The sequence below is a fragment of the Neolamprologus brichardi genome, chromosome 18 (assembly GCF_056152115.1).
Source record: "Neolamprologus brichardi isolate AB-2024 chromosome 18, ASM5615211v1, whole genome shotgun sequence".
In the NCBI taxonomy this organism is placed as follows: domain Eukaryota; kingdom Metazoa; phylum Chordata; class Actinopteri; order Cichliformes; family Cichlidae; genus Neolamprologus; species Neolamprologus brichardi.
In genome coordinates, this window is record NC_142121.1 from 22732137 (window position 1) to 22758063 (window position 25927).

Genomic DNA, 25927 nt, shown 5'->3' on the forward strand with positions numbered 1-25927 from the left:
CATAACTGTATGCTCTGTATCTTCTACCATATCTCTCACTTTCGTACAAAGTGCCCTTTGCCTAACAGGTGTTTTTGCTGTTTCATTCTTTTGTTTTAATCCACTGCAGGTGGCAGCACTGAGGCCAGCAAGCAGCTGTGAAGTGGACTTGAGAGATGAAATCCTCGGTTACTCCTGGGACTTTGTTTGCTCTTTGGTACGTCTCACTCCAATATTTTTAATAACAACAATATTTTTCCAGAAATAAATATGAGACACATGTTAGCTTTTTGGTAAGAGTATTCAGATAATAATGCTAATTTGTATGACCGAATCAAAAAAATAGTCCTTAACCCTTGCTATCTTTAGATTCCACTCAGACCTCTTTGACTGAACGTAAGCTATTACACTCACATTAATAACTCTGTGTTTACCTGAAGACAGGCACACTTCTGGCCTGTTTATTCAAATATGCAAACATTTGTATGCTTGTATACTAGAAGTAAAAAGAAGATCTGCTCTGAGGCAGGCACAGAGGCACATACTTTCACTTTCAAATACCAAGTGGACACCAAAGTTATAACAGTGAGTGGGAAAGATTTGCTCAGAACATATCAGACTCATAGATCAAACTCCATACAAGGGTCTCTCTCATGGTCATTTACAGTTGTGTAATAGCGTCCAGTAGGTGCTCAAAAAGAAAAGCGCTACCTTTTTAACACTCTTGTTTTCACAGGTGGATGCTTTCCCTCATCTTCTTTGTGCAGCAGCTCAAGGCAGTAAGAATTATTTTATAGACATTTATATTCATACTTAACATAACTATTATACATAGCATATCTACTCCGAGTTCTAGTACTATATTGCAAATAAATTATACATTGAGTAATGAATAGTAATGAATTTTAATTTAAGAAAATCACATTTCATTAATTTTTGTTGCCACATTTTTAAACATGTTAATTTTACTTTAAAAATATTAGCATTAGCTTTAGATAGCTATCCCCGTCCATTGCAGAGCTTAGTCCAACTACAGTGGCTCAGGTTTGAATGAATTCTTTCATGTAATTTGCTAAACACACTTGAATTACATTCTCCTTAATGCAGCTGGTGCTACTGCTACTGTTAGAGCAGCCAGGACTGTAGTTTTATGTTCAGTTTATCAGTGTAACATAAGCATAGCCCCGACTCTGCTGTTCAGTGAACTTAACATGTTATTGGTTATCACAAACTGTATGTTGCTATGCATACAAACATACCAAACAGATAGACTCTTAAGTTAGGATTTGTTAAGTATTTCCCAGGGGAATCTCACTGCACCTGGAAGACTGTTCAGCTACTTATCTGTTGATGTTGTTTATCCCTGGTACTTTATGTTAAGCCGCATATGATGGGCTTTTGCACACAAATACTTCAAAATGCTAAACTGGACGTGACAAATGTATTGGTTGAGTTCCTGTTTTGCCTATTTTTGTCTATACACAGTATGTTTATAGTAGCTACTTAGAGAATACATCATAATAAAATAGAAAAAAATGCAAATGATAAAAAATATATATATTTAAACAAATTTAAAATAAAGAAATAAACTGATCAACTTCCAAGTATCACAATATTTTTTTCATGAGCATTGTGCTTTCCTATACTTTTAACTCACTGACCAAAGTCAAAGCCTTTTATTTTAATTCTTAATTTATTTATCTTTCTTAGTCATGGCTCAACTATTGTAGCAAGCAGAACAGGGCAGGTGGTTTTGTTGCCAAACAAGTGTGCGAGGGGTAAAAAGACCATGTTGTTATCCAATAGTTTGTGTTTAATACTAAAAATTGCTAATAATAACTTTCACATTTGACATTCTCAAATGTCTCACTTTGTGTTTTCTTGCACAAAGAATTTAACTTTAACATTCACAGAGTTTTAATATTTAGCATTATTCACATATGACACTATTGGCAAGCAAACAGTTATAGCTGTGGTCAGACATTTACATATACTCATCATGGACATATACATGGATGCCCATTTAATGATCTCTTTCACATTGCGCAAAGTGGATGGAACAATGAAAAAAGAGGACTACTACTTGAAATGAATTTGAACACAAATAGGTCGTCCAACAAGAAAATGATCCTAGACATATCAAAAGGCTAACAAAAAGCTTCTAGAACCAGCTCTTTATCCTCCTGATGATATTCGAGTGTGCGTAAGTGTTTGCCAAACCACTCTACACATGTCTACATGTGTTTTGAGGACTTGGAGAAGGTATTTGACAATGCTCCTTGAGTAGCGCCCACTGTGGGGGGTGCTGCGGGAGTTTCTGGCTTGTTGCTATAGGCCGTTCAATCCCTGTACAACTGCAACAGGAGCATGGCTCACATTGCTGACAATGTTAGACTTATTTCTGGTGGGTGCTGGACTCTGCCAAGGCTGCCCTTTGTCACGGATTCTGTTCATAATTTTACTGGACAGGAATTCTAAGAGTAGACAGGTGGTGGAAAACTTTAACTTTGGTGGTGTTTGTTGGCTAGAGGTGGTAGGGGCAGGGATAGCTCAGCAGGTAGCTTAGTTGCCCCATGATCAGAAGGTCGGGGGTTCGAATCCACTCAACGGGTACCTGAGGGTCCTTTTTGCACTAAAGCATTTTACACCTAAGTGTAACGTGGTGAGAATGACAGTTACCACCTCCACTTCAGAGGCTGGATGGAGCCTTAATGCTCAGTCTGTGCCAGGAAACCAGCCAATTTAAATGGACTCCACCAATTCTTCCATGAAGAGTGGTGAAATATTTGGACAGAATTATGGTAGAAACTTGTTGATGGCTATGAAAAGTGTCATGTCAAGGTATAACTCACCAAAGTACATTTATACCAAATATTAAATGGGGTATGTGTATATAATTGACTCTCTCGATATAATTTTGACCTTGTGTTAGTTAGACAAAATCCAAAATCCATTAAATATTATGCATGTACATCTGTACATCTGCAGTAACATATTATCGCATATGCACATATTATCATTAATTTAAGGGTTTGTTAGAGATTATGCTGAAGTAGTATATATATGTAGTATATACTACTTGTTTAAATACTTTCTGTAGCAATAGAAAAATTCCAGCGTTTTCTATTCCCACAAAGTGCATTTGGTTATTACACTGAACCCCACTGTCCTATTAAAAATATAACTGACCGTTGCACTTCATTTTCTGAAAGTTGGGGCGCATCCCATGAAGTTTAGATCTAAAGCGGACAGGTTTATCAACAGATGTGCAGAAGGGTCTCACTAATTTTCACCAGTGTAAATATTTAATGGCCTTAGAGAAAACATTGGTAATGTTTTCAACACAGATATTTCTGCGGTGCAAAACTCCCAGAAGACACACACACACACACACACACTGATGTTTGAACTCAGTACAGGTTTTCAGTAGAATGTCAGGACAAAATAATTCTTATCAAGGTCAGGTTTATTTAGCCGTCAGTGTGAGAACACTGATATGCGCAAAGCTTTCTAATCTGCACTGTTCAGTCTCTATAGGAAACTATATTTTTTCTCAAGACTGAGAATCAGCAAATATAATCAGCCTGCTGTTCTCTTCTAATGCTTACGAGCACCTGTGTTTTGTTTGTTTTACTTTTCTTTTTTCAGGGAAACACTGAGGGCCCGTGTCAAGGTAGAGACTGCTCTGTATGTCGGTGTCTTCCTGCCAAAGGTGCACGGGTATGGACTGTTTCTCTTCACAACGTTATGAAATGGAACAGAAACTTAACTTGATTTTTAAACTGAAAGGGTTTTTGTCTTCATTAGTCTGTCAGGACTAAAGCAGGATGCTTTACTATTGGGGTGGATTTAGCAAATCATTAGTTTCTATAATAATAATAATAATAATAATAATAATAATAATAATAATAATAATAATAATAATAATAATAATAATGATGATGAAAAGAAAACAATTGAGTGAAACTTAATTAAGTCACACAGAGATCTGCATTGTTGTTATTCTAAATACAAGCCATGAATATCTTCAATGGAAAAAGTGTTATTTTAACACTGTTTTTTCTTTGTAGGGCGCTCCTGGTAGAGTAGGCCAGGAAGGTCCACGGGGACTAATGGGACTGCAGGGACATGAAGGGCTTCCTGGAGAGAAAGGCAGGATGGGAGCAGCTGGATCACATGGCCCAGAGGGGCCTAAAGGAAGTCAAGTTAGTGTTCATTTCCATGTTGGTGTGAATGTATATATATATATATATATATATATATATATATATATATATATACAATGAAATCAAACCAACTGCTAATTCTATATTTACTGCTCAAAAATATTCACCTTGAAAGTGGTTACTGAGATACATTCAGTGGTCATTTTATTAGGTACTTTTGTTCTACTGTTCTAATTAGCCAATCACATGGCAGCAAGTCATTGCATTCAAGCATGTAAATATTTTTGAGCATGGCATGATCACTGATGTCAGATGGACTGGTCTGAGTGTTTCAGAAGCTGTTGATATTCTGGGTTTTTCCTGCATAACCATCTTTAGGGTTTACAAATACAAATCAAAAAAAGAGAAAAAAATGCCTTCTTGGTGTGGTCAGACTGTTTGAAACCACTGATTACAACCAAGAAGAACATTTCTGAATGCATATTTAAAATCTACAGCAACAGAAGACCACACCAGATGCCACTTGTGTCAGCTAAGAACAGGAAACAGGCTCCAATTCACGCAGGTTCACACGGAGAGAAGACTGGAAAAAAATAATGTTGCCTGGTCTGATAAATCTCGATTTCTGTTGCAATATTTGGACAGTAGGAGCAGAATTTGGTGTAAACAACATGAAAACTTGGATCCACCCTGTCTTGTCTCAACTTTCTAGTTTCCTGGTGGTGTAATGGTGTGTGTGATATTTTCCTGGCACTCTTTGGGCCTTTTTGAACCAACTGACCATTGCTAATACACCATAGCCTATCTGAATATTGCTGTTGAGCACTTTCATCCCTTTATGGACAGTTTACCCCGATGGCTGCTTCCAACAGGGTAAAACAATACATCACAAAACTCAAATCATTGAACACTGGTTTCTTAATCATGACTATAAGCTCACTGTGCACAAATGACCTCTACAGTCACTGGATTTCAATCGAGTAGAGCACCTTTAGGATGTAGTGGAACTGGAGATTACATTGTGGATGTGCAGCCAACAAATCTGCAGCACATGTGTGATGCTATCATGTCAATATGGACCAAAATGTCTTTGGTATGTTTCCAGCACCTTATTGAATCTATACCATGAAGAACTGAGGTAGTTCTGAAGGCAAACAGGCCAGAAAAGACTGTGATCAACCCTTTGAACACTGGGTTCAAAATAATGCCAAAAATGTTAAATGATGAAATGCCTCTTTATTGTTTGAGACTACGGATGAATGAATAGCTATTGCAATAAATGTCTTTATATTACAGGGAAAGATTGGTGCTCCTGGTTTTCCTGGTAGAAGTGGTTTACCAGTAAGTAAACTACTGTTTTTTATGGATTTAATTCCAAATGTCAAAAAATAAACATCTCATACTGACAGCAATAACTAATTTCATGTGTGTAGGCAAGGGTCTTTTTACCCTCAGGGTACCCTGGCTTCCTCTTTTGGTACAGAAGAAATGCTTGTTAGGTTAATTTGTGATTCTAAATTGGCTGTAAGGGTGAATGTGAGCTATGTAGCTGGCCTCTCTCCCGATAACAGCTGGAATAGGCTCCAGCTCTCCTCGACACTGAATTGAATTAGCAGCTGAGAAAATAGATAGATGGACTTCTCTTATGTGCTGATCATTTATTTTTCTACAGTGTCGAAGAAGATATCAATATCAGGCAGTCTGTCAGTGAAAATATGGTGTCCGCAGTTGTGTAACTGCCCAATTCTTACAGTTAAAATATTGTTGGCTCATGTGTTATGCCCTCTAGTGGACAAATATAATACACACTGCTGGTGCCAGTGTGGTTCTCTTCACTACAACTTGAAGCTGTATCTTCAGTATGGTTTACTTAGTCATCCACCACTATATAATTATAGTTATAGTGGCCTTTAGATATCACTGCTGTAAAGGATATGTACATATCATTTTAGATTAATGAGGAAGACAACAACTGTCATTTCCAACACTGTGTTTGTACGTGACCACAACTGTGCTGTTTTTCTCAGGGTCACCCCGGAGCAGGCGGTGAGCCTGGGTTGCCAGGATTAGATGGTTGTAACAGGACACAAGGTAGGCCGGGAATCCCCGGTTTGCCTGGTTTGGATGGCCTCCATGGCTCACCGGTAAGTAGAATACTCATGTTTTAAATTATTCATTCAATGGCGAGACCTTCAGATGTTCCACCATCTTCTTTGAAGACATTTGATTAGTGGTTTAAAAAAAGAGTTACATTACTCATAGTGGACATGTTTTAGGTATCTCTACACTCAACTACCTTTCAGTACAATACAAGTGGTAGTATGATACTTAAACAGAAGGGGGGGAGGGGGCAGTAGAGATTTGGTTGGTGTGCATTTAGATGAAAGACTAGAGTTTTGTTTTACTTTGAGAATATATTTAAACTACAGATAAGAGCGCTTAGTTGCTCTAAACAGCAAAAGCAATCTGCCCATACTGTACAAATAATGCACTTATAGACCATCTTACCATTGAAGGCACACCGATGTTCAAACTAATGAGTATTTAGAGTATGTATATTTAGGCTATATGATGACATGATCACCCAGTAGTTGTTGCCTGGACAATATCTCTCAATGACACATACGCAGAATTTTGTTGCTGCTGCTTCTTCTTTTCTTCTTGCTTCTTTTTAAACTGCATAAAAGACCCTTTGTGGCAGTTTCCTTTGTAAAAATGGTGACCATTGTAACAATATTAAATATATCATGAGCTTTAACTGTGTTTTTGTCAGGGATTACCTGGGCCTAAAGGAGATAAAGGAGAACCTTCATATTTAGATGCACTTCCGGGAGTTCCTGTAAGTTCTCCTACAGTTAACACCCCTCTTTGTGTGCATTCCAGAATCATTTGTAATATACATGTACCCTGTCTGTAAAAATGCTATCCTCTTTTTCTGTCTTTTCTATTTTAATTTGCAGGGTGAGCGTGGGCGAGATGGACAGCCTGGCCATCCTGTATGTTTTTTTAAATTTGAACAATTGAACAATTCTCTGTGAAATACTTTCAAAAATTAAAGCAGGCAATAAATATCTTAAAACTTTCTCTCCGTATTGTGCTCTTCATACCAACTGCTACCCGAACACTGCATTTTTAACATGACTGCATGGTTTCCTAAAACAGGGAAGACAAGGATTTATTGGTCCTAAAGGTTACAGTGGTCCCCCTGGCCCTCCTGGCCGTCAGGTAATAAATGCATAAAAATAGATAAATATTTATGCATCTTTTTTTTACTATCATATATCACTGAGTGTCACTTGTGCATCTGTGTGCATTTAGGGTTTAGAGGGAGCTGCAGGTGTGAGAGGACAAACAGTGAGTCATAAGCTTCACAGTATTTAACAGTGCTTGCTGAAAACTATTATACAGAGATACACATATGCAAAGCCAACACTTACTACACTTTTGGTCATTGGGCAGGGTTATCCTGGAAGATCACTGACAGGTGACGCAGGTGATGAGGTAAGAAAACTTTTTGGTAATCATGAATTAGCTATCATTAACCACGTTTTTTGGAATGTGAATTTGGTTTCACTAGCCACCAGTGTTGGTCAAGTTACTTGGAAAAAGTAATCGGTAACTAATTACTGATTACTTCCCCCAAAAAAGTTATCCCATTACTTTACTGATTATCCATCCATCCATTCGCTTCCGCTTATCCTTTCCAGGGTCGCGGGGGGCGCTGGAGCCTATCCCAGCTGTCATAGGGCGAGAGGCGGGGTACACCCTGGACAGGTCGCCAGTCTGTCACAGGGCTAACACATAGAGACACAGACAACCATTCGCACTCACATTCACTCACAGATTCACACCTATGGGCAATTTAGATTGACCAATTAACCTATCCCCACTAATTGCATATTTTTGGACTGTGAGAGGAAGCCGGAATACCTTCCGGCTTCCATGCAAACTCCACACAGAAAGACCCCGGCCTGCTGGTGGAATTGAACTCAGGACCTTCTTGCTGTGCGGCAACAGTGCTAACCACCTTTACTGATTACTTATTTTGAAAAGTAATTAGTAACTTAGTTACTTTTAAAAACATGATTTATCTCCTAAATAGGTAATAAAGCAATAGATCTTTCAGCCCAATTCTACTTTTTCTGCATAATCCATGATATAAAATGTAATCAAATGAAAAAGTCTCTTTTTAAAACTTGTTTTATTAGTTTTAATCTTTTAACTTTGTTGTTTGTGTTTACGCTCACTCTTTCAAACAGATGCACGTAAAACACAGCAGAAAATAAATAAAATCAAAGACTCAGCCGTCCTGTTGCTCTATTTTCACCTGTATAGCAGGAGTGGGGCAGGCGGAGGTTTGCCCTGGTGCAGGTGTGCCGCAGCGGTCAGTGGAAGGATACGGCAGTTTCTCTGTGAATTTCACATTCCAGCGGCAGCGTATTTGGTGCTCGCTCGGAAGTTTAGGGTTTTTTTCGATGTAAAAAGAAGTTTTCTTCCCATGCAGTTGTAACCTGGACGTGTGTCCCTCTATCTATAAAGAGATGATCTATACTGCTCGCCCAAGTGCAATGTCTACAATATCCGAATCTAGGTTTGGGAAGGAGATTGGCAGTAGCAACTCTGTAAGAGCAATAAGACTTCCAACCCACATAACACGCATGACCACAGGTTTGTGAAACAAAGTTTGCTTTATATATATTTTCTTTGGATCAGTTCCCTTTGCTCATCCTCAATGTAGGGATACCTTCAAATGCAGTAACCATCTCAAATGCATAACAAAAATAATTGAAACAATCAAAATAGATGTAAGACAAGAAACACAATATTTCAACACCCCAAGAAAAGGGGAAAAAAAAAAAAAGAAAATAGCATGTGAGTGTCCAGTTCCTTATGGTGTCAGTTTATTCAGTCACCCACTGTCTTGGGTTAAGAACTGAAAACGACCTGAATCTCAGGCGGGGAAAAAGTAGCAAAAGAAAATGATAAGGTTTCTCTCAGGTGGCTTCCTTTTGTTTTTTCCCTACCGCCCTCCTGGTACGGCAGGCATCAACGCATCAACACAGAAGGCCTCCACAGTATGGAACGCCAGGACTGCCATAATGAATTAATTAAATACACCATTAAATAATTAATTAAATGTGTCAATAATTAATTAAAATGGGAAATAATTAATTAAATAAATAGTTATGACACATGTAATTAATTAATTATTGACACATTTAATTAATTATTTATGTATTTCACATTTTAATTAATTATTGACACATTTAATTAATTATTGACACATTTAATTAATTATTTATTGACACATTTAATTAATTATTTATGTATTTCACATTTTAATTAATTATTGACACATTTAATTAATTATTTAATGATATATTTATTTATTTCATTTTGGCAGTCCTGGCGCCTGGCTCTCATCATGATATAATTTTATCTGTCAACCTCACCCATCAAACGCAGGGGGCGGGGTTAACGCTGCCCATGCAGCTTCTCTAACATTTGATTGGTTGCCGTGCAAAGTAAGTCAAAACAGGTCGATCCTAGATAATCGATTGCTTGTGTAGACTTGGGGCAGCCAGGTATCCCAGAATGCATTTCAAATCACAGGCAGCAATGTTGGTGGTGTAGTTTTAAAATACCCCGTTTTTCTGTCACCAACTACACTTTTAACAGTGTTTTAGCTGCGAATGTCGCGCTGTAATCTTCACATGTCGGGTCAGGTTGTCAACATAGAACATGTTTGCAAAGGTGCTCAGATGTTTTCAGAGATTTCAGTAGCTCTGCTAACAGTCAGCATGCAGAGTGCACCGAGGGGGTTACGTTAACCGGTTTGTTTACATATTCCACTCTCCGTGTTCCACGTGTTGCATTCGCAGATTCTCATTTTCACCGGACGATCGTCTCTTTCCACCTGGTCTTGTGTCTCTGTGCTTCTGTAACATAAAGAACGAGCTGACATTTTTCTCACGAAACCAGCGATCAGCTCAACAGGCCCTCAGTTTACCTGCATGCATCCTCCTCCTCACCTGTCAGCTGTTTAACACCTGCTGCTAATTCAAGAAACACGCCCACGTTACCTGGTGATAGTCACAGTTTAACTGGGCAGCCGGTGCTCGATATTACGCAACGTCAGCACATTTTTCTGCACAAGATAAGTAAATATAGTTTTTCCCGAGCGCAGAGCTGCTGGAGCTTGTTTCCCAACAGAGCACTTTATAGGCGAACCCACTTCATCAGCGGCTGATGTCCAATCACCGGCACACAGCTTTGAAACCTCACCTGAGTTTTAGCTCTCAGTGGTTAAACGCTGGACTTAATTCACTCAGGTTCTGTCTGTCGGGTCACGTTTACTTCGCTGTTTTATTTACAACTGAGCAAATCGGTTTAGCTGAGGTTAAAGTTACGTTTCATAACTGCACCGTTTTACAGACGTTTAATGGTTCACTGGCACATGTGTTAGACTGAACTATTCGCTTTTCTTTATCTGGTGTGTTTTGGATTTAACAGTAAATTTTGAGATTAAACTGACTTTTAAAATGTTTTTATACAAAGAGGAAAGAGAAGGCGCATTTCCACCGAGAGGAGCAGAGTTTCCAACTACATGTTCATAATGCAGACTGCAACCTGGACAGAAATATTATATCATCTGTTTTTTAATAGGTTTTCTAAGCACCAGCGATCTGTTAGAATTTTTAGAGTTTACTTAACTAAAAATAAATGAGGTTAACATATAATTTGTGTGATTTTTCTCTCTCTCTCTCTCTTTTTATTCATTTATTTATTTTTTTGCTTTTTCGGTCATGTTATGTTTAACTGTCAAAGGTTTGTTACAAACTATGAAACACATGGTGCAGACTTCTGGATGTTAGAAGAAAACTAATACTGCTAATAAGGCAGGAAGGTGTCCTTTAAAACTAAACATGTTAGTAGGACTTTACATCATAGTTTATGAAATAGCACGTGTATTTCAGTAATAGCCTACTGATTTCAGTGTAGTAGTGAACAGTCACACAGCTCACGTGGGTGTTATCTGTGATACTCCTTAACTATAATTTATCCAGGTTAACTTCAGTTAACTCTGAGCGGCTGGATCGACGGAGGTCAGACAACAATTTTACATGTATGATCTTAAAACAGGACACAGCCATTATCCGTCCTGGCCTCATATCAAATGTGAACGCAGACTGAGTCTATGTTTGACGATTGCTTTATATCTAATCTTCCTCTCAAACATTTAAACAGTCTGCAGCTGAGGGAACACAAACTCAAATTGTCGGAACAGGTTTGCTCGTTTCTTGCGTTCATTTGGTAATTTATTAAATGTATAACTGTTATTCTAATCTGCTGCTGAGTCTCTTACGCTGATGAAAATGCAGAAAACACAGATCACGAACACCTGTTCAACCAATCGCTTTCATTCCACTTTGACAAACTGACAGTTCATCTACAGTGTTGCATTAGACTGATATATTTTTGTGTTCTTTATGCTGTAGATTTTCACGTCTCTGGAATAGTTGGCAGTATTAAGGATGCTTTTCTGTAAAATCATATTGATATGACCCGTGAATTATTCGTAGATGACAGTTAGATTAGTCAGCTGGGAAACTCTGTGTTACCTCAGAGAGCTGAAGATATCGTGGATATGCTGACCTGTGGTGTACAGGTCCATTTACCCTCATGATTAATATTCACAATAAAAATATTAGCCGAACATCATAAAGTCTGTATGTGTGTCATAGTTTCGAACAACCTTTGTACAGTTAAAGCCAGCAGTTACTACATGAGAAAACACCAACGTTATCTCTTTTATGCGTTTATACACAGGTCACGCTGATTACTGAACAAAAACCCAAAGATCAGCTGTTAATCGAATTTATTTGCTCTCTCTCCTCCTTAAACATGTTTTTAATGTTAGTTATAATTCAGAATTGGCGACTGAAACACGTTGACACATAAGAACATCAGGAAATAAAACCCTGATAAATATAACCTCAGTAAAAGAAGTCCGTGTCAGCGGGGGTTATTACAGCTGTGTACCGGGGCCTGAGCCTTGTCGGTGGTAATAACAGCTCGATTGCTTGCGAGGCGAGCGGGTCTATCCACGCTTTGCCGTGAGACTGGGCAGACATCTCCGAAATCATCGAAGCACTTTTGCAAAGAGGCTGTATCTTGAGAAACCGAACAGACACATGAAGATTAAACCACTACATTCTCGGCTAAAAAAATAATAAAACTGTATTTGGTGACACACAAACAGGGTTTTTCAAAGTTCAGTTCTGTTAGTTTCCACATGCTGGTTGTTGTGTGCTAAAAACAATGGCCACCAGGCCAAAGCAATGGTTTTGAGTCGATCAGCGTTAACCCCGCCCCCTGAGTTTGATGGGTGAGGTTGACAGATAAAATTATTTCATGATGAGAGCCAGGTGCCAGGACTGCCAAAATGAAATAAATAAATATATCATTAAATAATTAATTAAATGTGTCAATAATTAATTAAAATGTGAAATACATAAATAATTAAATGTGTCAATAAATAATTAATTAAATGTGTCAATAATTAATTAAATGTGTCAATAATTAATTAAAATGTGAAATACATAAATAATTAATTAAATGTGTCAATAATTAATTAATTACGTGTCATAACTATTTATTTAATTAATTATTTCCCATTTTAATTAATTATTGACATATTTAATTAATTATTTAATGGTGTATTTAATTAATTCATTATGGCAGTCCTGGCGTTCCATACCACAGCAGCAACAGTGTCTTAGACCCACGATACCAGCTCCTCACTTGGCACACATGGAACTGTACCTCAAAAAAAAACCCCAAAAAAAACAGTCTGCACACAAATACGCAGAATGTTAGATGTCCACATTCCCTAAATGTCCTTGTTCCTAATGTCTTTGGTTCTTTTTAAATATTAAAATAAATTTGCATGTTGTGACACATTAAAAGTAAATACACTGGCATTACTGTGCATCACTCGCAGTTACAGCTGCAGCACAGCTATTGCACGTGAACTGCGCATAACCACTTAGCTGGCCGCGGCTGAACTAGCAAGTAAAAGTTCGAAGAAACACTCCGACTCCTTCGAGGTAGGTACCCGTCTGTGGTTCACCGCTAACGACAGCTCTCTCACAAATGTTAATTGAACCTCTTTTTTTTCTCTCTTTCAACTGGAAAACCGTGCTCCACGGCAGCATGGAGTTTTTCCTTGCCGTCTTTGTTCTTCTACACCACACCTTCACGCGCACCGAGCTGCAGATGATGCCTTCAGGGCAAGCCCGGAAATTAAACTATCAAACAAGAACTACGATGCATTCAAAGAACCCTGTACTTCTGATTGCTGTAAATCTTACCAGGGTTACACAGTGAACAGCGGACGCTAATGTTTTTGTCACTTTTTACGGTCAGTACTTTCACGCTTTAAACGCTGCACTCGTTATATTATCCATTGTTGATCTGCACACAGCTCTGTTGCCACAAATGTCACACTCGCTTACGTCATTGTCATGAGACACTCGCAAAAAAATCACAGTTTTAGTAACACAGTAACGCAGTGTGCTTACAGGAAAGTAACAGTAATCTAATTGCCTTTTTTGCAATAGCAATTCCTTACTTTACTAGAAAAAAGTAATCGGATTAAGGCGTTACTGCCCATCTCTGCTAGCCACACCCAGACACAATTGCTGCCAGACCTGTTGAATAAAGAAATTACTTAAACCTGCCTGATGAAGTGAAGCAGGCTAAAAGGTCTAAAAAAAACAAAACAAATACAAGAAATTCAAGAACAACTAAGAAACAAAGTCAAACCCAGAAATCATATGACCCTCTATGAGCAAGCACTTTGGTGACAGTGGGAAGTACAAACTCCCTTTTAACAGGAAGAAACCTTTGGCAAAACCAGGCTCAGGGAGGGGCGGGGCCATCTGCTGCCACCGGTTGGGGTGAGAGAAGGAAGACAGGATAAAAGACATGCTGTGGAAGAGAGCCAGAGATTAACCTGTACAGTGGTGAACCTTCCCAGGAGTGGACAGGGTACCAAAATTACTCTATGAGTGAATCAATGACTCATCCAGGAGATCACAAACAACTGCAGAACAGCATCTAAAGACCTGCAGGCTTCACTTGCTGAGACATGGCCAAAAATGGTGGTGATAGTGTGATGGTCTGGGTCTTCTTTGCTGCTTATGAACCTTTGTTTACTTCCCGTAACTGATGTAACCACGAATTCTACCAGATAATCCTGAAGGAGAATGTCCAGCCATAGTTTGTGTCCTGAAGGTCAAGCATGATCAGGTTATGCAAAACACCACTAGGAATGGTTCAATAGAAAAAACAAACACGTAGGGCTCTTGGCATGACTTTAAACAATCCATTCATGCTCAAAAACCCTCCAATGTTGCTGAATCAAATCAATTTGGCAAAGGAGAATGGGCCAAAATTTCTCCACATTGATGTGAAAGACTCATTACCAGTTATTGTGAACACTTGGTTGTATTTCTTCCTGCCAAGGTGGCACAGTCAGGTATTTGGCAATATCTAATTTTTACTTTTCTCCTTTTATAAATGATGCAAAAAACTAAGAAATCGGGAAAAGGGAAAATGCTTTTTCATGATGCTGTATATTTTGATGTATATGGACAGTCAAATACCTCAAAAATGTCATGTTACAGGGCGAACAGGGCCCGCCTGGCCCACCAGGACCAGAAGAAGTTGTAGAATATCCTCCACAATTTTTTTCACCAAAAGGAGACAAGGTGAAGGCTTTTTTTTCTTAAGGCATTTGATTTTTAACTTCTTCATATTTTTTATGCAGATGAAACAATATTAATCCATGTTTTTGATCATTTCATGTCTACCCATCCATACAGCTTTTTAATTTAATTTACAAGTTGCAGTTCAAACTCTACTCTTCCATCTGGATTTTTGTTTTATAATTTCATCTTTTTTTTTGGTCTTTCTCCCAGGGTGACAAAGGTTTTCCTGGCCCATGTGGACTAAAGGGCTTAAAGGTGTGTTTTGATATGCCTGTGTACCTAGAAGTCATATCTCAGAGGAAAAACAAATAACTCAATTATTGTTTTTTCCTATCCAGGGTGGTAGTGGCGACTACTACCCTCACGAATTGAAGGGAGAGCAAGGAGTCCTCGGATTTGTCGGATTTCGGGTAAATGATTTAAATGACACTGGACAATACACTTAGACAAAGACAAGTGAATATACATAAAAATGTTTTCAGCTCATTCTTTCCATCTGTAGGGTCCTCCAGGATTACCTGGCAGGGAGGGACTAGCAGGACCTGAGGTGCAGCTTACATATGTTGTTATTATGTCTTACTATACTTAGGCATTCTTTCATATTAAATACATTAATACATTTTCAGGGTTCTCGAGGACAGAGGGGACTTCCAGGCATCAGTGGAAGAACTGGACTAAAGGTGACTTTTGTTTATACATCAGTGAAATCAGTATTACAATTTTAAGAAAAACAAAATGCCACTGGGAGGCAAAGTTAAAAGGCTTGGTTTGATATAGATATAGACACTGTTGTTGGTTCTTCAGGAGACACGTGGTTAGCATATTTGCTATACATTTAGAGAAGGACTGTAAATGAATTACTGACATCTGGTGGTTACTTAGTGGAAAGGGTTGCTAACTGTAAAACTCCAATGAAATTCCTTGGTCCGTCTTCTCACCTGTAGAAAAAAATGCACATCGGTGCCATTTCTTTTCCTAATCATTCTTTCCATCTTACACAGGGTTACCCAGGAGATCCAGGTCTCCCTGGTGATACAGTCCTTCTTAATGGAAGTCATGTGAGAGGTGAGACCACAGCTTCATCTGTACTCTTACTACTACATTTTTTCCCGTTTTTGTTTACTTGTAAAATGTAACAATACATTAGTTTCATAAATAAAAATTTCTGTCACTCTGCTGGGTGGAGCACTCAAGTTCTTTCTTTCTTTCTTTCTTTCTTTCTTTCTTTTAAGTTGTTTTCAGCTTGAATTATGTCAGTCACAACTACACTACACTGCGATTATATATTTACTAAAATAATAAAATAACACAGCAATATATGTAGAGTATCACTTTAAATAAACGCCTTTAAGTCACTGTTTTGCTTGTAGATTTATGGTTCAAATACAAATAGGTCCATAAATCCAACACCAGAGGCACTGACTTTAAAACAGATGGTTAAGATGGAATTAAGGTTTGTACTTTTATTCAAGGGATTTGACAAATAAATTAGCATTAACCATTTTCATATATATAGTTCTCCATCTTCAGATGCTCAAAGGTAATTGGACAAGTTAATGATATTTTAAATACTTGAGCCTTTCTGAAAAGTAAATGACTTGAACAACTCAAAGTCTGTTATCTGCGTCCTTGATCACAAAGTAATCAGTAAACAGGCCTCACCTGGCCATGAAACTGCATGTCCATTAACTCTCCAATTACTTCTGAGTCCCTGAACATGTCTAAATGAAAATCTGCATTTTCCTCACATCTTGACCAATATGGTGGTGTACAAAATTACAACTTAGTTTGTAGTCTGATTTAACTTAGTGTAGTCCGATTCACCTTAATGTATAGTAAAACAATAATTACTTTATGACTTTATGTGTCAGGTACTAAAGGTGACCGTGGATTTCCAGGACAACCTGGACTCCCTGGGGACACTGGGTCCATGGGCATTCCTGGGCCCTCTGGCCCACCAGGGTTAGCAGGTCAGACTTCAGACTTTGCTTCCTTTCATTGATGGCGAAGTCTTGTGTATTTTGATTTAGTACTTATGCCGTATATATATCACTCATAATAATTATGATAATTCTTGCAACCTGACAGTTGTTAAAATACTCTGTTGCTGTGGAAATTACTATGTCAGTAATCAAAGATTCTCTCTGCTACTGATGGTCTGTGTTTTCACAGTTGGAAAACTGATCCTATATCATTTTAAATTTTACATTTTCATCTCATACCCTTATAGAGGGCCAGGGTTTGCCTGGTCCACGAGGGCGCCCTGGTCCTAAAGGCTACAAAGGAGAGCCGGGAAAGTATGATGACTATTCCATTGCAGTACCCAAGGGAGCTAAAGGATTCCCGGGACCTAAAGGGGCCACAGGCCCTCCAGGCCCCCCAGGTATGCTCTCTCTGCTCTTCGTATATAATACACAGGACAAGATTTTCATGTGTGCAGAAGTTAATCTCACTGATGTATTTATTTTATTACTTGGATTGTCATCACTTTTTATATGTGATCACTTTAATGATGACTTACCTTCTGGTTTGTATGTCTCTGTATTTGCCTGATTGGATTGGATTAGGCTGTGGAGGTAATTTTTTAAAATTATATTTTATCTAAAAAATTAAAACTTTTTTTAAATTTAATATAATTTTTAATTTATGAATAACTTATTTTCAACTAATGTCTGTCTTTTCAATCTCAAAGACTACTACTGTGAGCGCGGTGACCCTGGGGACCCTGGTGATCCTGGACCCAGGGGATCTACTGGAAACAAAGGGCTCAAGGGAATTAAAGGTGAACTGTGGCTGTTTGTTTGCATTAAAAATATAAGCCAAGACTCTGTTCTTCTTTGTGAATACTGGTGTTGAATTCAAAAGCAACATGTGGTGGAAGACGAGTGTCAGTGATTCATTTCTCAATATAAACATCTGTGTGAGTTCGTATGAGCAGGTCTGGGGACTAAATTTAAATTCAACCAAATTTTGTTATTTTTGTCTTCTATAGGTTGTCCAGGGAATTGTGAATGTATCTCTGGCAGGGGGAGCCCAGGGTCTCATGGTCCACCTGGTTATCCAGGCCCCCCAGGATTACCTGGAACTCAAGGACCAAGAGGGGACCCAGGTCTGAAAGGAGATGAGGGTTCTCAAGGACCACAAGTAAGGACAGTGGGACTAAAACTGTGCAAATAAATATCATTTGTGTTATTTTTGTTATGCCCACAATTATGTGTGCTTGCAGGGCTTTCAAGGATTTTCTGGTTTAAAGGGACAAAAAGGAGAAAAGGGTGATGCTTTTGCAGGAGGTGTAAAAGGTGAGCGCCTCTCAAAAATTTAAATTGGTTCAGTTACGATGGCAACCACTGCACATTGGATTAGGCAAAGACTGTTTAATAGTACTATACCTTTAAATAAGATACAGACTGTATTTGTTTTTCTGGAGTGTTTAAAGCCAAATCTCTATTGGTTGATTTTGTTACTTGAAGGTGCCAAGGGTTACATAGGTGACCCAGGATATGGTGGTCCTCCTGGAGGAACAGGTGGGCCAGGACAGGATGGACGAGATGGCATTGTGGGAGAACCCGGGCCACCAGTGAGTCTGTATATTAAAGTCCAGTATTGTGCATCATGTGACAAATCTTTTAAAAGTCTCTGCTCAAAGACACTGCATATGTAAAAATTATCCACTTTGATACTCTTTTCTACACTTTTGATCATGTTGTGTTTTTTCAGGGTGATGGTTATAGAGGATTACCTGGTCCTAAAGGTTACCCAGGTCTTCCTGGACCCAAAGGATTTCCTGGACAAGCAGGTCCCCCGGGTGATGGTTTACAAGGCCCCAAGGGAGAACAAGGACCTAAAGGAAATCAGGGACTTACTGGCAGACCAGGAATTCCTGGACGACCAGGACCTCCAGGTCAGGTTTCTCACGATTTGTCATTAAGAAAAGTGTCATGCGATTTAAAAACAAACAAACAAGCCACAAAAAGCTGTATTTGAATACAGGAGAAACACAGAGATGCTGTCCTGAAGGTGAGATTGGTCCCCCTGGTCCAAAGGGTGAGCCAGGTTCACCAGGTAAGTCTTGCAGGTGCTAATTATTTATTTTAAAATGTTCACATGTTTAATCTGGAACACTAAATTTAATCAGAAATCTAGATTTAAAAAAATGTCATTAATAAATTGTTTAGTGCTTTCTATTTATAAAGCTTGTTACTTCATTATTTTCAAAGTTACACAGAATGGACTCTACAGTTACTACTACAAGTGATTTGTTTTGTTTTATTTTTGTGGCCTCTTGTAGGGATTCCAGGTCAGCCAGGGATCAATGGTCCTCCCGGAGAGCCAGGATACCCAGGCACTAAAGGCATGAAGGGAGATGATGGTGGAGCTCAGGGGACTGGACCACCAGGTAATGGCTGTAAAAACAGAGCATTTGTTGAAGCTTGTGGACCATCAGTTATTCATATAGTAGGGAATATTCCTTAAATCTATTAATTCTAAAAAAAAAAGAAAAAAAAAAGTTGTTTTTAATGCTTATAAATCTTTCTTAATTATAAAAGGACCTCCAGGTTTAATTGGTGAACCAGGTGAACCAGGTTTCAGGGGAATTAGTCTAGAAGGCTTTCCTGGCCCTCCTGGTTTTCCTGGACCACCAGGTAGGAAAGGGCCTCCAGGAGATGTCTTCTCAACCAGGCCAGGTGCAACTGGCATACCTGGCCCTCCTGGGAGTATAGGCTATAAAGGACTCCGTGGAATTCCTGGAAACCCAGGAATACCAGGTAAGCTTAACTTATCTGAACTCAAACTAATCTCTAACAAATGGGATTCATGGCCTGTATTACAATAATATTCAAAAGAACAGAACAAAAACAAGGTGCTTTGCATTAGTTCTGTACATTTAGATTAGTTGACTGTTGGTCTTTTGCAATTACAGGCCCACAAGGCCAACCTGGACAACCAGGCTATAAAGGAGAGCCAGGGGTCGATGGTGACCCAGGAGTCCCTGGACCAATAGGCCCACCGTGCTCACAGTGCGAACTCATTGGCCCACCCGGACCCCCAGGACCTCCAGGAAATCCTGGAGTGAGGGGAATACCAGGTGAGCAAACTGCAGCTATGCCCCAAATCATGGATAGTCACGTCTTTTTATTCATATCTACCTTATCTTCGACAGCTTTACAAATACAAGAACAATTTAAAACTTTACATTTGTTTACACTGAGTACTTCAATTTTCATATCAACAGGAATATCCCACACTATTGTCACGATAAATAGTATATTTGTTTTGTTTTTGAGCATATAAACAGTTTGCAAAAACTTATTTAGTAAAAGTAGAAAAGTAAAGCAAAATACAAGACAATGCAAAATTGCTTCGCATCTGTTTAGTTTCACTAGAAAAGAAGTTGGATGAAGTACAAATCCCATTTCTGCTCCATATGTTAATAATGATTATTTATCTAGTTTCCTTATTGATATAAATTTCAATAACAACAAAAAATATAAATACAAAATATATTCTCTGTGTGATATAAAACTGATCATATATTTTATATCGACACATCAAAGACAAATCGCTGCAATTTGTGGACTGTAATATATAAATAAACATGGAGTAACACTATTTTTAATACTTGTTTCATCTTTTAATTTTTAGATGTTCATAAGTTGCTAATCTATGAAATAACAACACTGACCTCTGGTGGCCAGTTTGTCCATACATAAGGAGGAACAGTCAATCAACTTCTGTGTCAATATATGAGTATATTCATGCTCATTTATCCACGTCATCTGACCATATATTTTGTCACTGAATTTTATGACGTTGAATAGGAAACACTGGGCAGATAGGTCTGAGAGGCGATATTGGTCCACCTGGACATGGATGGAAAGGATCAAAAGGTGTTCAGGGTCCTCCTGGTTTACCAGGACCAGCTGGACCAACAGGCTCCACTGGCCTCCCAGGAGATCCTGGAACCGATGGGTGGCCAGGACAGAAAGGTCAGCCGATGGTATCTTATTGGATAATTATTTAAAACCTTATAAGCATTTTATAAAATTCAACAGGTAATTCCATTCACTTTCCAAAATCCAGTTTGTTTAACTTAATAGCCCATCACTTATCTCATTTACATTCAACAGCTAGCTGGTAAACAGCATGCTTAATTAAATCTGTGAACCTCAGTGTGCTGATTAAAGCAAGGTTTTCTGTTCAATTTCTATAGGTGAAAGCGGGTATCCTGGCAGGGCTGGAGAAAGAGTTTTCCCAGGTCGCCCTGGACCTCCTGGACCGAGAGGTAAACAGGGTGAAAGGGGCCTTAATGGCCGCCCAGGTTCCCTAGGGTATCCAGGACCAGATGGTAATAAAGGTAAGTCTGTAAATGTGTCATGTCTCTCTTATTTTCCTAACCTAAACTTATGGGTATCTTAGCCTTTTGTTCTTTATTTATAATATTATTATTATTATTATTATTATTATTATTATTATTATTATTATTATTATTATTAAATATTTGGCAGAATAAAAAGCAGAATATTATTATTATTATTATTATTATTATTATTATTATTATTAGTTGAAACAATCAAATATATTGAACTATGTACCTGTACTATTCAAACTTTAGACAAGTCTATGACAAGCAAAACACACGTATTCTTACGAGTGAAGAACCTCTAAAGGAATTTAGTTTGCAGGAAATTTTTCTGTTTAGTAAATTTAAAAATACAGCTATTAGGAATAAATATATACTAAATATAGCACAGTATCCTGTTGGAGCCTTGACCAGGTTGTATTGTACCATTTCTGACAAATGGTGGAAATATCTGACTGTATGTAAAGGAAAACACAGAAATCAGGCACTAGGCAAACTTTTAAGATGGAGTGGAGTGTAATAATGGGAAGCTATCTTCTCTGTTGGGTTCAAATAATTATTCTCAACTTTTTTTACTTACTATTATTGTTGTTTTATTAGTCTAGAGAAGCTTGATTTCTCTTCTGTTTTTTTGTTTTCTGAGATTCAAATGCGATGGTCAGAGGTTTGCGATTTGAGAGTTATGGCTAATATCAAAATACCTATTTTTGTATGTTTAATCTACTCTGATGTGCTTGTGGCTCCTGTTCACAACAATGATCAAATAATTGAATTCACTTTTATCTATATAGTGCCAAATCACAACAGTAGTTGCCACACGGTCCTTTTTATTGTAAGGTTAAGACCCTTGGAAGTACCAAATGTAGTCTTTTTCTTTAAGTTATTTTCTCTCACTTCTTGTGTACTTTATGGAAGAAAATGGCAAGCATTTCATTTCTGTTGTCTATTCAGGTTTACGGGGAGACCCTGGAGATCCAGGAGTGACAGGTCCAGTGAACATAAGGAAAGGTGCACTGGGTCATCCAGGAATGATGGGGCTACCTGGCGAGCCTGGACTTCAAGGTAATGGAGTTTTAATTTAACCTGCATAAGTCTTTAGAAAACAGCTTTATTCTTCTTTGGTAGAAAGACTGTATAGATGGACAGTGATAGACGGTGCAAAACTAAACAATTAGCAATTTGTGATGTAATTTATAGGTCCAAAGGGCACATGGGGAATGCCAGGTGACTCTGGACCTGACGGATGGCCTGGTCCACCAGGAATTAAGGGTATCCCTGGAGTTCCAGGCAGGTCAGGAAGAGCAGGACCTCATGGAGACCCTGGGAATAAAGGTTTCATTGGTTCCAGAGGGTATCCTGGGAATGATGGAGATCGGGTACTCAAGTCAATTCAATTTAATTTATGTAGCATCAAATCATAGCAGTGACCTCTAGGCATTTTGTACAGTAAGGTAGAGACCCTGCACCAATACTGTGAAGTTATTGTCTGCATATTTTGATCACAGCAGTGTAAATATATGTATGTATGTATTAGTGCTGTCAATAGATTCAAAAAATTAACTCAATCTCACAATTTTCTGTAATTAATTGCAATTAATTGCAATTACTTGATCAATAGCCTGGTTGCAATTACAAGTTTGTAACAGACATTTATGCAATATAATGAATACAATGAAGTAAATGCAGAATAAACACAAAGAATGTATGCTGAAATTTAAAGAGAATTTGAATAGTTTTCTTCAATCTTTTAACACAGACTCTCTCCTGTGAAATACAACTTTAAAAAAAAACCCAAAACCTATATAGTAATAGGTAAGTATACGCTAATATATAATATATTAGTGTATAGTTACACTAATGTATATTATTATAATATAATACTATATTCTAGTATTATAGCACTGATATATAGCGAGAGAGAGTGAGAGAGAGAGAGAGAGAGAGAGAGAGCCTTCATCAGGAACTCGATGGGGATGTGGCGGACAACACTAGAGGCCAAAGCCAATAGCAGAAGTCACCGTCAAGTGCAGGCTCTACCAAGGAGATGCTCTGTCCCCACTGCTGTTCTGCATAGGCCTGGACCCCCTCAGTGAGATGACTGACAAGACTGGCTACGCATACCGACTATGGAATGGAGCAGCTGTCAGCCACCTCCTGTACCAGTGGCTGAACAAAGCTGGACTGAAAGACAGCACAGAGGCACTAATCATGGCAGCACAGGAACAAGCTCTGAGCACAAGATCCAAAGAGGCTGGGGTCTATTACACCAGGCAAGACCCCAGTTGCAGTCTTTGTAAAGATGCCCCTGAGACAATCCAGCACATAACAGCAAGGTGCGAGATGCTAGCTGGCAGGGCATACATGGAACGCCATAACCAAGTGGCCGGCATAGTATACAGAAACATCTGTGCTTAGTATGGCCTGGAAGTCCTGAGGTCAATATTGGAGACACCCCAAAGGGTGGAGGAAAATGACCGAGCTAAGATCCTGTGGGACTTCCAGATACAGACGGACAAAATGGTGGTGGCTAACCGAACTGGACATAGTGGTGGTAGACAAACAGAAGAAGACGGCCGTAGTGATCGATGTAGCGGTTCTGAATGACAGCAACATCAGGAAGAAAGAACACGAGAAGCTGGAGAAATACCAAGGGCTCAGAGAAGAGCTGGAGAAGATGTGGAGGATGAAGGTAATAGTGGTCCCAGTGGTATTTGAGCACTAGGTGCAATGACTTCCAAGCTAGGCGTGTGGCTCCAGCAGATCCCAGGAACAACATCGGAGATTTCTGTCCAGAAGAGTGCAGTCCTAGGAACAGCTAAAACACTGCGCAGGACCCTCAAGCTCCCAGGCCTCTGGTAGAGGACCCGGGCTTGAAGGATATATAAGTGTATTTAAGTGGAATTATTCAGACTTACAAATGCTGGTGTTAAATTATTGGATTGTATTGATGTATGTTATAGGGAGATCCAGGGCTTGTGGGATATTCAGGTATTCCAGGGAGACAAGGATTTTCTGGTGCCAAGGGTAATTATGCATTTTTTAATTAAAACATACTAAATAGCTGATTTAATTTAGCTACAAACAGTGGGAATTTTATGTAGAAAATCAGTGCAATAAAAAAAAAAAGATTTAAGTACATTGTCACTGCAAATATGGTCAAGAATGTAGCCCAGTCTCTCAGTACAGTCTCATTTTGTTATGTATTTGTTATTCAGTTATCCAAATCTCTTCCAGGTGATCCAGGACCATCATATGGACAACCAGGTCCACCTGGACCCAAAGGCATCCCAGGAGAGAATGGCTCCAGTGGTAAATTAAAGTTATTTTTCAAGCCCCCCCCCCCCCCCGAAAAACCCAAACAATTTATACCAAATCTTAAAAAAACAAAACAAAAAACATATCCTACAAGATATATGGTAGTTTCATTGGCTAAATAAAGTTTGCATACAAAAACAGAAAAAGCTGATAATTTCTTTAGCACCTCGAGGGATACCAGGAGACCCAGGTGATCTGGGACCCAGAGGAAACCCAGGACGACCAGGACCATCAGGCATTCCAGGAGAACGGGGAATACAAGGAAGACCAGGTGATCCCTATAGGTTTGATTTTAGAACTTTCTGGATGTACTTCAGCAGCACAATTAAGAAACTGATGTTTCCAATGTTTACCCTATTCTTAGTTTGATTCAGGAAAAAAATAAATTTCCCCCTGTCCTTAGCTTTTTTTTCTCCATCATTAAAGGGAAAAAAGAATTCTGTGCAAGTAACCATTTCAATTTTGTTCTCATATAAAATATTGTAAATATGTAATGTGTCAGCCAGAAACTGGATTCAGTTGTATAAAATCTTTGAGTGTATTTAATTTAAAATAATTTAATCTGGATTTAAATTTAGCTCCTTTAACCATCAATTTAATCTACAATAATAATCAGTTTCTTCAATTTGACACTTGATTTTATTCCCTCAAATAACATTGATTTGTTTCCTATATATAAATGCTTGTTTGAGCTCTTTTGTGTATACCTATGTATACGTACAGGCTCCCGAGGACCCCGTGGTCCACAAGGCCATCCAGGTCTTCCAGGTCTTCCCAGTGATCAAGGAAGTGTGGGACTACCAGGCCCCCCTGGCCGATATGGGCCCCCAGGTACAAACATAATTGTCTCAATCCAAGAGTTTAGATGTGTTCATATTGTTTAAGGATGAAGTAAAACATTAAAATGGTTATGAACATTATGAACAGATTTGCTTTCTTCATTTATTTTTTGATCATATAGCATAATATATCATATAATAATTAATTATATGTAATAATAGAATACAAGATGAAAAAAAACTGAAACAAGAAGCATGATTTTGCAATCATAGGACCAAACAAGGCAATTTACACATCATCACACTGTGCTTGTTATGTTAGGGCCCCCTGGACCACCAGGTCTAGATGGACTGTATGGGCTTACAGGTCCAAAAGGGATGAAGGGGGCAAGTGGTAAGAGAGCATTATATGATATTATTCCTTTTCTATGTCTTTTAGGACTGTAGGAATTTTGTCGCAGTTGGGTGCCAGTCGTATAGCACATTATTTATTGTTACAATTAGTAATAATATGTGTAGTTGCTAATTTTTAAATTGTTTTTCTTGATACAC

The 25927-nt window shown here is 38.5% G+C and overlaps 1 protein-coding gene across 1 annotated transcript in view; it reads left to right on the forward strand.

Moving 5' to 3' along the window:
• The first annotated feature begins 155 nt into the window (after window positions 1-155).
• The window catches only part of LOC102789077 (uncharacterized), a 29502-nt gene continuing 3730 nt past the window's right edge, over window positions 156-25927 (forward strand). The window contains exons 1-37 of the mRNA XM_087831982.1: window positions 156-196; window positions 716-758; window positions 3628-3699; window positions 4050-4184; window positions 5442-5486; window positions 6173-6289; window positions 6919-6984; window positions 7106-7141; window positions 7308-7370; window positions 7464-7499; window positions 7605-7646; window positions 14837-14920; window positions 15131-15175; window positions 15259-15330; window positions 15423-15467; window positions 15547-15600; window positions 15922-15985; window positions 16792-16890; window positions 17151-17313; window positions 17614-17702; window positions 17913-18064; window positions 18147-18219; window positions 18391-18497; window positions 18638-18821; window positions 18911-18982; window positions 19209-19316; window positions 19468-19686; window positions 19842-20006; window positions 20740-20907; window positions 21132-21275; window positions 22233-22343; window positions 22479-22657; window positions 24242-24305; window positions 24516-24590; window positions 24760-24867; window positions 25320-25427; window positions 25698-25769. Coding sequence (XP_087688108.1) covers window positions 156-196; window positions 716-758; window positions 3628-3699; window positions 4050-4184; window positions 5442-5486; window positions 6173-6289; window positions 6919-6984; window positions 7106-7141; window positions 7308-7370; window positions 7464-7499; window positions 7605-7646; window positions 14837-14920; window positions 15131-15175; window positions 15259-15330; window positions 15423-15467; window positions 15547-15600; window positions 15922-15985; window positions 16792-16890; window positions 17151-17313; window positions 17614-17702; window positions 17913-18064; window positions 18147-18219; window positions 18391-18497; window positions 18638-18821; window positions 18911-18982; window positions 19209-19316; window positions 19468-19686; window positions 19842-20006; window positions 20740-20907; window positions 21132-21275; window positions 22233-22343; window positions 22479-22657; window positions 24242-24305; window positions 24516-24590; window positions 24760-24867; window positions 25320-25427; window positions 25698-25769 — 3520 coding nt within the window. The remainder of the gene's footprint in view (window positions 197-715; window positions 759-3627; window positions 3700-4049; window positions 4185-5441; window positions 5487-6172; window positions 6290-6918; window positions 6985-7105; window positions 7142-7307; window positions 7371-7463; window positions 7500-7604; window positions 7647-14836; window positions 14921-15130; window positions 15176-15258; window positions 15331-15422; window positions 15468-15546; window positions 15601-15921; window positions 15986-16791; window positions 16891-17150; window positions 17314-17613; window positions 17703-17912; window positions 18065-18146; window positions 18220-18390; window positions 18498-18637; window positions 18822-18910; window positions 18983-19208; window positions 19317-19467; window positions 19687-19841; window positions 20007-20739; window positions 20908-21131; window positions 21276-22232; window positions 22344-22478; window positions 22658-24241; window positions 24306-24515; window positions 24591-24759; window positions 24868-25319; window positions 25428-25697; window positions 25770-25927) is intronic.